This window comes from Anolis carolinensis, chromosome 2 (assembly GCF_035594765.1).
Source record: "Anolis carolinensis isolate JA03-04 chromosome 2, rAnoCar3.1.pri, whole genome shotgun sequence".
NCBI classification, from domain to species: Eukaryota; Metazoa; Chordata; class Lepidosauria; order Squamata; family Dactyloidae; genus Anolis; species Anolis carolinensis.
In genome coordinates, this window is record NC_085842.1 from 286451384 (window position 1) to 286465135 (window position 13752).

General features: G+C 37.8%; 1 protein-coding gene across 1 annotated transcript in view; it reads right to left on the reverse strand.

The window, feature by feature from the left end:
• The window catches only part of mrps27 (mitochondrial ribosomal protein S27), a 55823-nt gene extending 42078 nt beyond the window's left edge, over positions 1 to 13745 (reverse strand). The window contains exons 1-4 of the mRNA XM_003216265.3: positions 13565 to 13745; positions 9430 to 9507; positions 4990 to 5060; positions 632 to 690 (exon numbers count right to left, since the gene is read on the reverse strand). Of these exons, the coding sequence (XP_003216313.2) occupies positions 632 to 690; positions 4990 to 5060; positions 9430 to 9507; positions 13565 to 13634 (278 nt within the window). The 5' untranslated portion in view covers positions 13635 to 13745. The remainder of the gene's footprint in view (positions 1 to 631; positions 691 to 4989; positions 5061 to 9429; positions 9508 to 13564) is intronic.
• Positions 13746 to 13752: the final 7 nt, after the last annotated feature.

Below are 13752 nucleotides of genomic sequence, written 5' to 3' on the forward strand. Positions count from 1 at the left end.
TCTACTGTGACATAGATGTGGGATTTCCAATATTGGAACCTATGGGCACCTTGAAATCTTATTTATTTATTTATTTATACATGCACACACACACACACACACACACACACACACACACACACACATATCCCGGTTTCTCACTCTACAAAAGAGACTCAAAGTGCCTTACAGTAAAACCAAATGAAATACAATTTAAAATCTAAAATTATTAAATTTAAACATTAAAATAGAAATAAATATGAATGGCATTAAAAAGTAAAAAATTAAAATCCTAGGCATCATCACAAATGGCTGTCAGGAGGGATATTTCCCAATATTCTGGAGTTACAGTGTTATATTAGAATTTTTTGAATTTTTAAATCCTTGAATTTTTCAAGGCATATAAAATAGGGTTTTCTCTATGGTTCTGTGCTCTCACTGAAGAAAAAGAAGAATGCTCTAGTAAAGACCTGGTGAATGTATTTATGGAGCCTTAGTTATCAGTAATATGATGATTATCTCGTATAATGCACTTGAGAGCAAAACTTTATTGATTCTGACCAAGAACTGGAAGAAAATACAGGTATATTTTTTTCTCACTTCTCTAACTCAGAAATGAATAATTTAAAAAAAAACTCCAAAGTTTGCTTACTTGTAGATATAATATTCAGCTTGGTCCACTTGCTCACGAGAAGAAATGTTATCTATAAACTGAGGGAGAAAAAAGGCTTTAGAAATATATTGCATTCTGTAACTTTAAAAAGCACCCCAAATCTGTTAAAACTGTATAATTCATAATAGGATAATATTATTCCTTGGTCGCAATGGAATTCCTGTCCACAGAAGGCCAAACTGGATCTCAAATCTCTTTTCCCCAACAGATGAAAAACTTTTTATTTAAACAGACATTTGATGATTAATTAGTTGCAGCTCATATTTATTGGGAGAGAGGCATTGCATTTTTATCTTTATTGTTATGTTTTTAAATGATTTTACACTTTACATTAATTACACTAAAATTAATGGTCTTTAATATGATGTGGTTTAATTGTAGTTTTTTTTAAATTGCGGTTATTTTTTATCATTAGGCTTTACCTCTAAATTGTTTTAACCTTGTTGTAAGCTAACCTTGTATTCCATATTGGGAGAAGGGTGGAAAATATTTTAAAATGTTTAAGTCAAAAGGCCACATTTCTCCAGATCTGCATAGGCAGATTGTGTCTCTATTTGATCCACAACTGTTTATATTATGACCAAACATATCTCTGTTTTTACATATGTGTACAAAGACCTGTCTGTAAACGTAATCATCAAAGGTCTTTGAAATACAAACTACATATAAACTCAAATATATACAATAATACATTAACATGTTCTGTCAAAACTGGGTCATATGCTAAGTTCTTCTCAAGTCAGTTTTTATTTGGGACACAGATAAAACTATTAAGAGGGATTTTTGGAGAATGACTGTTTATTAGGGCCTCATGCTCTCAGTAGGTTCAGGATTACAAACAAGGCTGTTGTAATGGATTGGCCTACAAACAAGCATTGAATTTGATAGCAGGCATGGGGAAATAGTTTAAAATACTGTGATGTTTTCAATGTTCAATATTTCAGCCAACTAGATATACCTACTTACAGCTACATCATGCCATGACCACTGCTTCCATCTGTTTTTCTGTCCCCCATCCCAATAAAGATTCTACGTAAACATGGGCAATTCACACTGGACTGTTTTGCTGTGGGATTGTTAGCCTTTTGACTTTGTAAACAAAAATATTCAAGCAATTTAACCAGAATGTAGAAGGACTCTATGCCCTTGAATATTTTCTTTTCCCCTTTTGAACATTTTAGAATGGCAAAGATCGGGTGAGATTATCAATCAATGGAAATAGAGTAACAATACCATAAATGGATCTTTTGCCCTTTCAACAAAAATATTTTTAAATAAGTAATTGAAGCAAAAATGTACTAAAATCTTCAAAAAATAAAAGCCACAGGTACCGGCTTTTCTGATACAAAGTTGTTACTTTGGCATGGATATTTTCTTAAATGCAAAACACATATGAATCCACATGAAATGAATGGTTTTATCTGGGCCAGAGTGGTCCTGATAAATATAATTCTCCAGATGTTATGTCTACAACAGTGTCTCTCAAACTGTGCTCCTCCAGGTGTTTTGGACTTCAGCTCCCAGAAATCCCAGCCAGTTTACCAGCTGCTAGGAATTATGGGAGCTGAAGTCAAAAAAAATCTGGAGGAGCACAGTTTGAGAAACTCTGATCTACAATACAGCATTTTCCCCACTCCTGATTTATACAGAAGCTACTATTCCTGTAAGGTAAAGGTAAAGGTTTTCCCCTGACATTAAGTCTAGTTGTGTCTGACTCTGGGAGTTGATGCTCATCTCCATTTCAAAGTCGAAGAGCCAGCATTGTCAGTAGACACTTCCAAGGTTAGGTGGCAGACATGACTGCATGAAGCACCATTACCAGTACCTATTGATCTACTCACATTTGCATGTTTTCGAACTGCTAGGTTGGCAGAAGCTGGTGCTATCAGCGGGACCTCACTCCACTTCCCAAATTTGAACTGCTGACCTTTTGGTCAGCAAATTTCAGCAGCTGAACGGTGTAACCCGCTGTGCCACCAGGGTTCCACTACCTGTACTCATACTTAACTTTCTTGGGGGTGGACCATCCCATACACAGGTCACAGACAACTGCAGAATGTTATCAAGGCTAGAAAGGACCATGTACAAAACAAAAACAAAAACAGTAGGATGCCCAAACCTGGACTTACTGCCTGAACCTTAAAAGCTATTTCTTCTCTAGCACTGTAATGGTAAAATAATTCTATATGGAGAAACTGTCTCCTTTGAAATTCTTAAAAAATAGCCAGGATCTCCAAGGCTGCTTGCCATGAGATTGTTCCTCAGTTGATGGATGTAGTACCAGAGACACATAAAAGCATTTGCTCTATAAAGCAAGAGCAAGATGGGATTATCCTGACATTAGATAAAGTAATGCCCCCTTTCTTCCTTCCTCTGAATCATGCAAAATATAGTAAAGTGAGGAGGTTGCAACCCCATCCATAGGTTTTCATCAGACCTGTCCACTGCTGATGTTCAGCTTCAAAACAACACAGAAGCTGCTAGTCAAATTTGTGTTGGGTTAGCTCCTTTCCTTGGGAGATGAAAACTTGGTGGAAATGAAGACCCCAATTTGCAGTATATGTTGAGGAAGGGCAATGGACACCTGATCTCAAGTCCCTGGGTGATACTGAAGAACAATCACCCATTCTCTTTGCTTTGGCGCTTGAGGGCTCACGTCATGCATGAAAGCAACATATTGCGCTATCTATAATTATCAGTGAACTAGAAGATGCCAAACAGGGAGCAGGTGTTTTCCCCCTGACACAATAAAATAGAAAACACCCAATTGAATAAACAAATCATGTGTTTGTTTGTTTTACAAAACACTTTCCACGTAACACTCATATAACCAATGTAACTTTATACCACTCGATTTAGTTACAGCCAACTATTTAAATAGGTTCCAAGGGAGAGGAACATGTTCAATGAAAGTATCCCAGCTGCTGAGATAACTGATATCATCATCCAGGGTGAAAGACCCCAAAGTTCAGGGTTCACCATGCTGAAACTCCCAGGTACAATCATTTGTATCTTCAATTGAAAAGATGGCAATGGCTGCCATTTCAGTGAGATAGTCAATTGGTTCTGGATTCTGGTGTGAACTTTCTGCAGCAGAGACATTTGCTTTCCAGATTAAACTCCAGACAACATCAATAAAAAATCTTGGAAAATTGTATCCACATTGGAAAGACTGAACTACTATAAGTGGCTTCCTATGTTCCTGTTACATAGTATCACAAGGTACAAAATGACATGGGCAGAAGCAGGCAACTAAAAGTCCTCTAAATTTTAAAATCTAGCTGCAATCAGCCCTAGCCAAAATAATCAATTATAAGCAATGATGGAAACTGCAATCCAATTACATCTGCAGAAGTATACATTGCTCATCCTTGCCTTAAAGGAAGAGGATAGAGGATGTAGGCGTTAATGCTTCTCTTTACTCCTCTTGTTTCTCAGTGGCTCAGAATAGGCAGGTGAAACAGAAGTTAAAACAAGCAGGAGGAAAAACTACTGACTTTACATGATCTCTCTATGCCAGCAACACTTTATCAACACTTCAGATCTCAATTTTATCTGCTGGCCTAAGGGATTTGGGAAGTAGTGCTTGTTCTACATAGTATTGATGATACATCACAAAAGGTCAGCTCAATGGGTGAATGAAGAATATACACAGGCAGTTCCTGCGTTACAAACACCTGCCGTACAAACGACTCATAGTTAAGAATGAAGGTGAGACAACAGAAAGTGAGAAAAATCTACCTCAGGAAGAGAAATTCACTTCTGGAGGAGTTATCATGGGGAAAAGATGTCTCCACTGAAGCTTGATAATGGACCCTTGTTTCCACAACAAGCCACATTTTTCAAAATCCAATTATCACAGGGACAGAAAGTGAGGTGAAATCTTCTGAACAGAGGCAAATAGCAAAAGAAACACCACAGGGATGTTAACCCTTCCCTATGCTCTCCAAAGCCAAATGTATATATATACATTTGGCTGGAGTTACACTTCAAAATGTACATACAAATTCAACTTAAGAACAAATGTACAGAACCTATCTTGTTCGTAACTTGGGGACTGCCTGTATATATATTAAAATAATATGAAAATATGAGCATATAGATAACAAGAAAAGAAAATCATATCAAAACAAATCATTTTGGCTGATTTGCCCAGGGCCTTTAATTTCACACACACACTTGACTGTGGTCTCAGCAAAATGTTAACCCAATACCTGTATAAAGAAACAGCACATTAAGCAATACAGCAAAAAAAAAATCAGTTGCAATTTTCTTACAAGAAACATGCTATATCTGTCTATGCAGTTTTAAATCCAAATGGAAGCTTGTGTTCTTACCCGAGATAAAGTTAAAGAGCTGACTGGAAGTTTTCTTTCAAAGGTTCTGTCCATCAAATTGGCTAAATCAGCTGTAGAGACAAAATAAGAAACTCAAATACACACTAATGAATGGTTCTCATGGGATTGGAGGGAGGGGGGTGAAGGAATACCAGCAAAGTTATTATAAGTGTGGCCTACCAAACTGATAAAGTGTATAATTTAAACCTGCATTTCTATTTGCCATGAAAATGTAATACTCTTGTGGCATCAATCCTAAGAGAGCCAGCTGCTTACCTGCCTCTATATCAGAAGTAAAAAAAAGTAATACCTCTCAGGGAGCAAGCAAATATAAGCCCATTTGCCTTCATACCCCACTATGTCACTCAAGCCATAAATGGAGCTACAAAATTACAAGCATGGCTATTACTGTATATTAACTATGGACACAAATATACACGCATTCGACTTAGCAAAAAAAAAAAACCCTTCTCAAGATACTCTTAAGCTGCATAATGTAGGTCTCCAAATTCAATGAGAAAGTCAAATTTTTGATCTGGTAATCTAAGAATGGTGCTTCTCACTACTTGGCTCCTGTCCTCTGGAACTTCCTTTTGAGATAATCCCATGAAATGTCCTTTATACCACTACCACTCCTCCCCAATGTATTCACGCAATTCTTTACAATAATCAGAGCTTTTTTGGAAGATGGGAGTAGGTTTGTACAGTTACATGGTTTTATATATATTTATAGTTTCCTATCAGTTTTAGAATGTGTCACTGTCATTTTTATGAATCTATTGTTTTACTTCTGTGCTGCTCTGGGAACTGTGAAATTGAAATGCATCTCATAAGCAGGAACTATAAAAATACAGAATAGCTTGCCTTGGAAAAGGCAACCCAACCAACTGATATTAAAAAATATAGTAGCTTGAAAATAATATTACCACTTTACTTTCCCAAACAGAGCTGAAACAGACAAACTATTTTCCTAGATTAGAAAATTGTGGTGTATTTTTTCGCCTGGCTACTGAGATCCTGCAGAGACCAAACACCCTGCCAAAAATGCTGAAAGGTGGCAGGGAGAACAAAGTAAAGCAAAACAAGGAACTTTCAAAACTCCTTGTTTGGAAAAAAAATTGAAGACTTCAAAATATTGAACAGGATGGGAGAAGGGCTGCGACCCATTTAAAAGAAGAGCTGTCTTGGAAACTTTCAGAATAAAAAACTCCCTCTTTTGGAGATGATTCAGAAAAAGGGACTCTGGAGAGTTAATGGTGACAAAACAACCTTGGGATCCCATGTAGCTCCTACGTCACACTGCTGGTAGGGGTATTTACAAAGATCAAATTCCACAAGCATTTCTACCCTTTACATAAATTAAGTTCTCTTAGTTTTATGTGTGTGCATGTGCCGTCAAATCTCCTGTCAATTTATGATGACCCCTTTAATTTAATGGGATTTTCTTTGGCAACAAATACTCAGAGGTGGTTTGACAGTTCATTCTTCTGAAATGTAGTCATCAGAGCCTTGTATTTATTGGTGGTGTCTTATCCAAGTACTAACCAGAACTGACTCTACTTAGCTTCAAACATTTGACGGAATCTGTTGCCTTTAGCATATTTAAGTGGGTTAGTTTTACACTACCCAGTACAAACAGGATAGTACACGATTATCTTGTCTACTACCAAATGGGAACTATGTGACTGGCCCTTACAAGCTCACTGGAAATTACTTTGTGATTAAGGTTTATCATAAATACATATCTGGTATGCTCAGATCACCATAATACTCATGGATAAATGTGGAGTATGCCCCTCTGCAAAATGATGGCATGGAAGTCTCATTAATCAACCAAAAAAATCCTATCTAAATTCAGCCTGACATCCATTCAGCACCTAAGTGTGTGTGTGTGTGTGTGTGTGTGTGTGTATAAGTAAGTAGTAAGTAAGTAAAAGTTTATTTGTATACCGCCCTCTCTCCCAAAAGGGACTCAGGGCGGTTTCCAATATAAAATCAGCATAAAACATTGTACAATAAAACACTGAAAACACTATAAAACGCTATAAGAATTAGAAACGAAAACAAAACATAACAATTGACTAAAACAATCACATAAGCAGAAGGAATATAATCACTCAAATAACATGTATCCGCAAAGAAAGAGGGGAAAAAAAGACCACTGGGATGGAGGAGAGGATGGCCTGGAGGGACCACTAGAACAAAAATGCAATGTGATATTCTAAGATGCTTTGGGGCAGAGGAATAAAGTGCAGTGTATAACCTTTTACAATAATGAGACCTAGGATAGCTTATTGATGAAATTCACCATGAAACTGTCTATGGGGATTAAAATTTCAGCTTCCTACAAATGCATGGCTCAAGGGACTAGTAACAAGAGATAAAGTTTTTCACCTCCCCAAAAATTGCTGGTTCAAACGTAGCACAGGTCAATGCAAATCAATAAAAGGTTACTGTATAATAGTAGCTTGGTATGCTATTACAAATAAATCAGTGGTCCCAGCTCAAGTACTAATGGACAAATATTCAAGGAGTAGCTTGCAGGTAATCACTTTATGTTTGACTTTTTCTGTGCTATCAATACTCAGTGGGAATGTAGGAAGATTCTGAAGTGCATAAAAATATTCCAAATGCATAAATAGATACAAGGAGGTTAAAATTGCTTTGAAGTCCATAATTAAAACATACCTTTCTATCATTAAATATCAAACATTCTATTTTAATCCAATACATTTAATACAATTATGTCTTTTACTAATATGATTAATTTTACTGTACTCTCGTTTACCCAATGCTGTAAGTTCGACACTGAAAAATATATCTCAGCTTTAAAAATTATTACAGTATGACACCACTTAAGTGGCCATGGCTCAATGCTATGGCATCTTGGGATTTGTAGTTTGGAGATGCACCAGTTTTTTGACAGAGAAGGCTAAAGACCTTGTAAAATTACATTTCCCATAAAAGCCCACAGTTTAGGGCACTTTCCATTTTCTTGTTCCCCAGCAACTGGTATGCAGAAGCCTGATCCTCTGATTACGAGCAATTTTGTAGCCTTCTTAGTTAAGAATTTGTCCGATCCTCTTTTAAAGCCATTATTCCAATTGGTATCCATTGAATGGTGACAGATTCCACAGTTTAACTGTGCTGTGCAGATAATTTTTTGTCTAATCTAAATCCCTCATTATTCAACTTTATTGGATGGACCTGGGTTCTACAAAAAAAGAGAATATGAGAATCTATTCCGTTTCTTTCCACTGTGTAAATTTTCATAAATTATTCTGCCTCCTCTTACTCATATTTTTTTTCTTTAAGAGAGAAAAGAAACAGAAAAGATCCAAACAGAACAACCTTTCCTGGCATGAAATTTGCTGCAAAACCCTATTTCATTCTGAACCTTTCCCTACACAACACCACTTTGTCTGTGCGGAGAACTGGAACAATCCTTCATTAATCCTTATTCCAAATAAATTAACCTGCTGTGTAATCACAATGTTTTTTTAATAACATCACAGCCCATTTTAATGTTTTCTAAAATACTAACCAAATCTAGGCTTTAACTGCTCTGGGTGAAAACAAAAGAGCCTTCAAACAATGCCAGGAGAAAAGTTGTCCATACCAATAGCCACAAAATAACTCTATCAGTTTCTAAGCAAGTGGAGACGCAGCAATATATGCAGTCGTTTAACTTTTCACATCTGCTTTAACACTGTCACCAGACACACTCATATTATGACCTCTACTATATGCAACTGTAAACTGTCAATGAATGAGCATTGTTACAAAAATAATGCATCCTTTGACCAATAGTTACCATCATCCACAAAGACAGCAGTGCCATCTTGTGTTCAAGCGACATATTTTGCAATGTGGTTGTTTGAAAACTTACAGGTCCTGCAATTACAACCAAGCTTAAGCGAAAATTGTTGCTATGATGAATAACCTGTTCACTTCTTTACTCAAATTTCTACTCCTGGGATTTCTATCAATCTAGAATGCATCTACACTGTAGAAATAATGCAATCTGACACAACTTAATGCTATGGAGTTATGGGAGTTGTAGTTTGGTGTTGCATCAACACTATTTGGCAGGAAAGGCTAAAGATCCTATAAGACTATGACTCCCATAATCTAATAGCATTCAGACACGGCAGTTAAAGTTGTGCCAGACTGCATTATTTCAATTTGAAAGAAGAGAGAGAACCCCTCAGCTTTATGTCTCCTAAATCTGTAGTATTGCTTTATTTGTTCAGATTTTCTTCCGCAATTTAACATCCGCACACTATGCAAAAGGTATCCCCACTCCTTTATTAAATATGCCACCATCTTGCAGTGTACATTGGGGAACCCTGAAGTACACTTTCAAAGAATTATTCCATTTAGTTATCCTCTCATCATTGGAAATTCCAAGAGCCCCAAATAAATGAAGTGTTTCCTTACCCAGGCTGTGTTGTTCTTTTTCTCTTTGCTCCCACGCCGTACTGTCCACATATGCTGATGAAAGAATACATCTTTTACCTAAGTAGCGGGGAGAGTCAGGATCAATATACAATCAAGATCATTTTAAAAGGTTCTCATTTTTCAAACCAAAAATTTTATTAGTCATCTGTCTTTTTATACATTCCATTTCCTAAATTAAATGCAATAAATTGTCCCCGCTCACGTATGAAGACTCATTAACATCTATCATTCTTTGGAATCCAAACTCTGTAAAAGGCAAAACCCTAAATTGTCTGTGTCAGCTTTACCAAATATTGTTGTAGAGATGCCTTGTTACCACAACATAAATTAGATTCCCATAAAAGTCCAAATGATCTTGTAAATCACAGACTATTACGATCTAGTCAGTTTCTCAGGAGTATACACCTAATATTCTGCAACATCTGCAAGGTTTTGATTAAAAATGAAATGACAATCCATTCCAGCAAGTGTTAGGAATTAATGGGAAAAAGTGAACTCGCTGTATGCAATATATATTATATGACAAAAAACTACAACAAATATTATTGCTATATCTGAGCTCCTGGAAAAGATCGGTACAGCAACTTGATGCAGATAAGATTTATTTCTTGGAAGTTAGTAAACTTCAAAGTGGCCTTTCCCAAACTAGCATCTATCAGATGTACTGGATTACAATCTTCATCCAAGTTGGGAATGATAGGCAATATAGTGCAACACTGCTGAAATATACTAGTTTATGGATTATATTTAAAAAATGATTGGTATAGAGCCTAAATACCTTAAACATATCAGAAATAGACTAATTCTGGAAGCTAAGCAGAGAGAGTTCTGGTTAGTACTTGGATGGGAAGCCACCAATGAATACCAAATGCTTGGCTTCCAAGATCAGACTGGCTCTAACAAAAGTGCTGTAGCCTATATTTCAGATGAAGAAACTGGAAAACCACCTGTGAGTATTCCTTGCTTTAAAATACTCTATGAGACTCTATGAAACTGTTTACTATTCCAGGTCACTGGTTGTTGCTGATGGCTGTTTTATACTGTGTCATATTGTTGTTTGTTTTATATTGTTTTATAATGCGTTTATGAATTTTAATGTTGTTACATTTTAACTATGTTGATTGGGCTTCTCTCTGTGAAAGCCACCCCGAGTCCCTTTGGGGAGATGGAGATGGGATACAAAAACAAAGTAGTAGTAGTAGTAGTTGTTGTTGTTGTTGTTACTATTATGGGAATGTCATACAAATACACATATGTAAAGCTTTTTTGGGGAAGCCTGAAAATCTGGGGAAAGCTTTTTTTCTTGAATTGCTGACTCCTTTGTTCTCAATGGTTTAATGACAAGATCTATGGAAGGAGAATTCATTGTACTATAGCCCCCTGCCCAGCTGATAGCATTCAAATTCTGAAACATAGAACCAGACAAATAATTCAGTTACATTTGAGAAACAGAAAAGTTAAAAAAAACTATTTTGTTAAAACTGTAAACAAAATGGCAAATAATAAAGCCACATCCATCTCCAAATATTCTAGCAATCACACTAGAATACTTGTCCTTGGGGTGCACCTACGCTGGAAAAGTAATGCAGTTTGACGCCACTTGAATTGCCATGCCTTAATACCATGGAAACCTGAGAGTTGTAGTTTTACAAGGTCTTCTCTGCCAAAGAATGCTGGTGCCTCATCAAACCACAACTCCCAACATTCCATGGGCCGGGCTGTGGCGCAGGCTGGTGAGCAGCCAGCCAGCTGCAGCCAGCTGCAACAAATTACTCTGACGAAGAGGTCATGAGTTCGAGGCCAGTTCAGAGCCTATGTTTGTCTTGTCTTTGTTCTATGTTAAAGGCATTGAATGTTTGCCTTATATGTGTATGTGTAATGTGATCCGCCCTGGGTCCCCTTCGGGGTGAGAAGGGCGGAATATAAGTACTGTAAATAAATAATAAATAAATAAATAGCATTGAGCCATGGCAGCTAAAGTGGTGTCAAACTGCATTCATTCTACAGTGTGGATGCACCCTTAGGCATTTTGATGAAATGTGTAGGATTCTAGCACAAAGTCTGAATACAGAATGTTGTCCTGAGCACATGTGCAAAATCGTCACTCAGATCAACAAAACCCAGAATAGAGGAGTTAAAATAAATGCTTGACCACATAAGCCTTCTCGTGTGCTGTTGATCTATCCCTTCCTTGCACTTGAGAGTATTGACATAGGTAAAGGTCCATTAAGTTGTTATACTACAGTAATACAAAATAGAAAGCTGAAAGCTGGCTCCTCTCTTTGCTACTATCAATTGATGTTGTTGACCTTGCTTGCTTCCCTGCTATTTTGTTGTTATGGGGCTTCAAATAAACTATGACGTATGGTGATCTTATCACAAGGTTTCCTTAGCAATATGTATTCTGTGGCGGTTTGCCATTGTCTTCCACTTTAGGGTGTATCTCCAGGCATGGGCAAACTTCAGCCCTCCAGGTGTTTTGAACTTCAGCTCCCAGCCGGTAGACTGTTAGGAATTGTGAAAGTTGAAGTCCAAAACACCTGGAGGGCCCAAGTTTGCCCATGCCTGATCTGCATTGGAGAATGGATGCAGTTTGACAGCACGTTAGCTGACAATGCTCAAAGCTATGGAATCCTGAGTGTTGAGAGACCAGCATTATTTGGCAAGTTTTCATAGATAGGTAGACTTTCAAAACCCTGGTCTTCTGCTGACTTTGTCCAAACATACAAAATGACCAAGACTCTTAAAATAATCTGAGCATGGTGGCATAAACTGGGTCTACACTGCTATATAATCCAGTTTCTGAATCAATTATCTGCTTCGGGTTGTTGTGAGTTTTCTGGGCTGTATGGCCATGTTCCAGAAGCATTCTCTCCTGGCATTCTGCTCACATCTATGGCAGGCATCCTCTGAGGTTGTGAGGTCTGTTGGAAACTAGGCAAGAAGGGTTTATATATCTGTGGATGGTCCACGATAAGAGAAAGAACTCTGATCTGTTGGAGACAAGCATGAATGATGCAATTAATCACTTTGATTAGCATTGAAAAGCCTGGCAGCTTCAAAAACTGGCTGATTCCTGCCTGGAGGAATCCTTGGTTGGGAGGTGTTAGCGGGCCCTGATGGTTTCATGCCTCGAATTCTCCTTTTGTTCTTTATTTACTGTCCTGATTTTAGAGTTTTTTTAATACTGGCAGCCAGATTTTGTTCATTTTCTGAGTCTACACTGCCATAACATCCAATTCAAAGCAGATAACCTGGATGCAGAAACTGGATTATATGTCAGCAGAGGTGGGACCATAGAGATTCCAACTGTTGCTAGACTGCAACTCCCATCATCCCCAGCCAGTGTTGAGGAGTTCTGCAAAACTGCAACCCAAACAACATCAGAACCTTGTGATTCTTATCCTTGTACAGTAGAGTCTCACTTATCCAACATTCGCTTATCCAACGTTCTGGATTATCCAACGCATTTTTGTAGTCAATGTTTTCAATATATCGTGATATTTTGGTGCTAAATACAGTAATTACTACATAGCATTACTGCGTATTGAACTACTTTTTCTGTCAAATTTGTTTATAACATGATGTTTTGGTGCTTAATTTGTAAAACCATAAACTAATTTGATGTTTAATAGACTTTTCCTTAATGCCTCCTTATTATCCAATATATTCACTTACCCAACGTTCTGCCGGCCCGTTTATGTTGGATAAGTGAGACTTGAATGAATAAAACAGGGGAATTCCAGACATGAAACAATCAGGGCCAGCTAACACCTCCCAACAAAAGATTCCCCCAGGCAGGAAGCAGCCAGAATTTGAAGTTGCAAGGCTTTTCAATGCTAATCAAGGCGATTAAGTGCAACATTCACACTTGCCTCCAACAGACAAAGAGTTCTTTCTCCCACAGATATATAAACCCCACTTGCCAGTTTCCAACAGACCTCACAGCCTCTGAGGATGCCTGCCATAGATGTGGGCGAAACGTCAGGAGAAAATGCTTCTGGAACAAGGCCATACAGCCAGGAAAATACACAACAACCCAATAATCCTCTTGCTTTGGAACCGAACAAGGCAGTACAAACCAACTACGGTGCATCTGAAATATATTACAAACCTTCACGAAGGCAGAGACTGATCCCTGTCCGGCTCCGGAGGAACCCACGTTGGAACAGAGGGGCCGCCATTGCGGCGCGTACCAAACTCTTCGCCGGGGGGAGAAAAGGAAAGGCGCTCTTCTGTCGCAGTATAATCACAAGGCCTGGGAAGGGCAAAGGGAGGAGGAGCAGGAACCGGAGGAGGAGG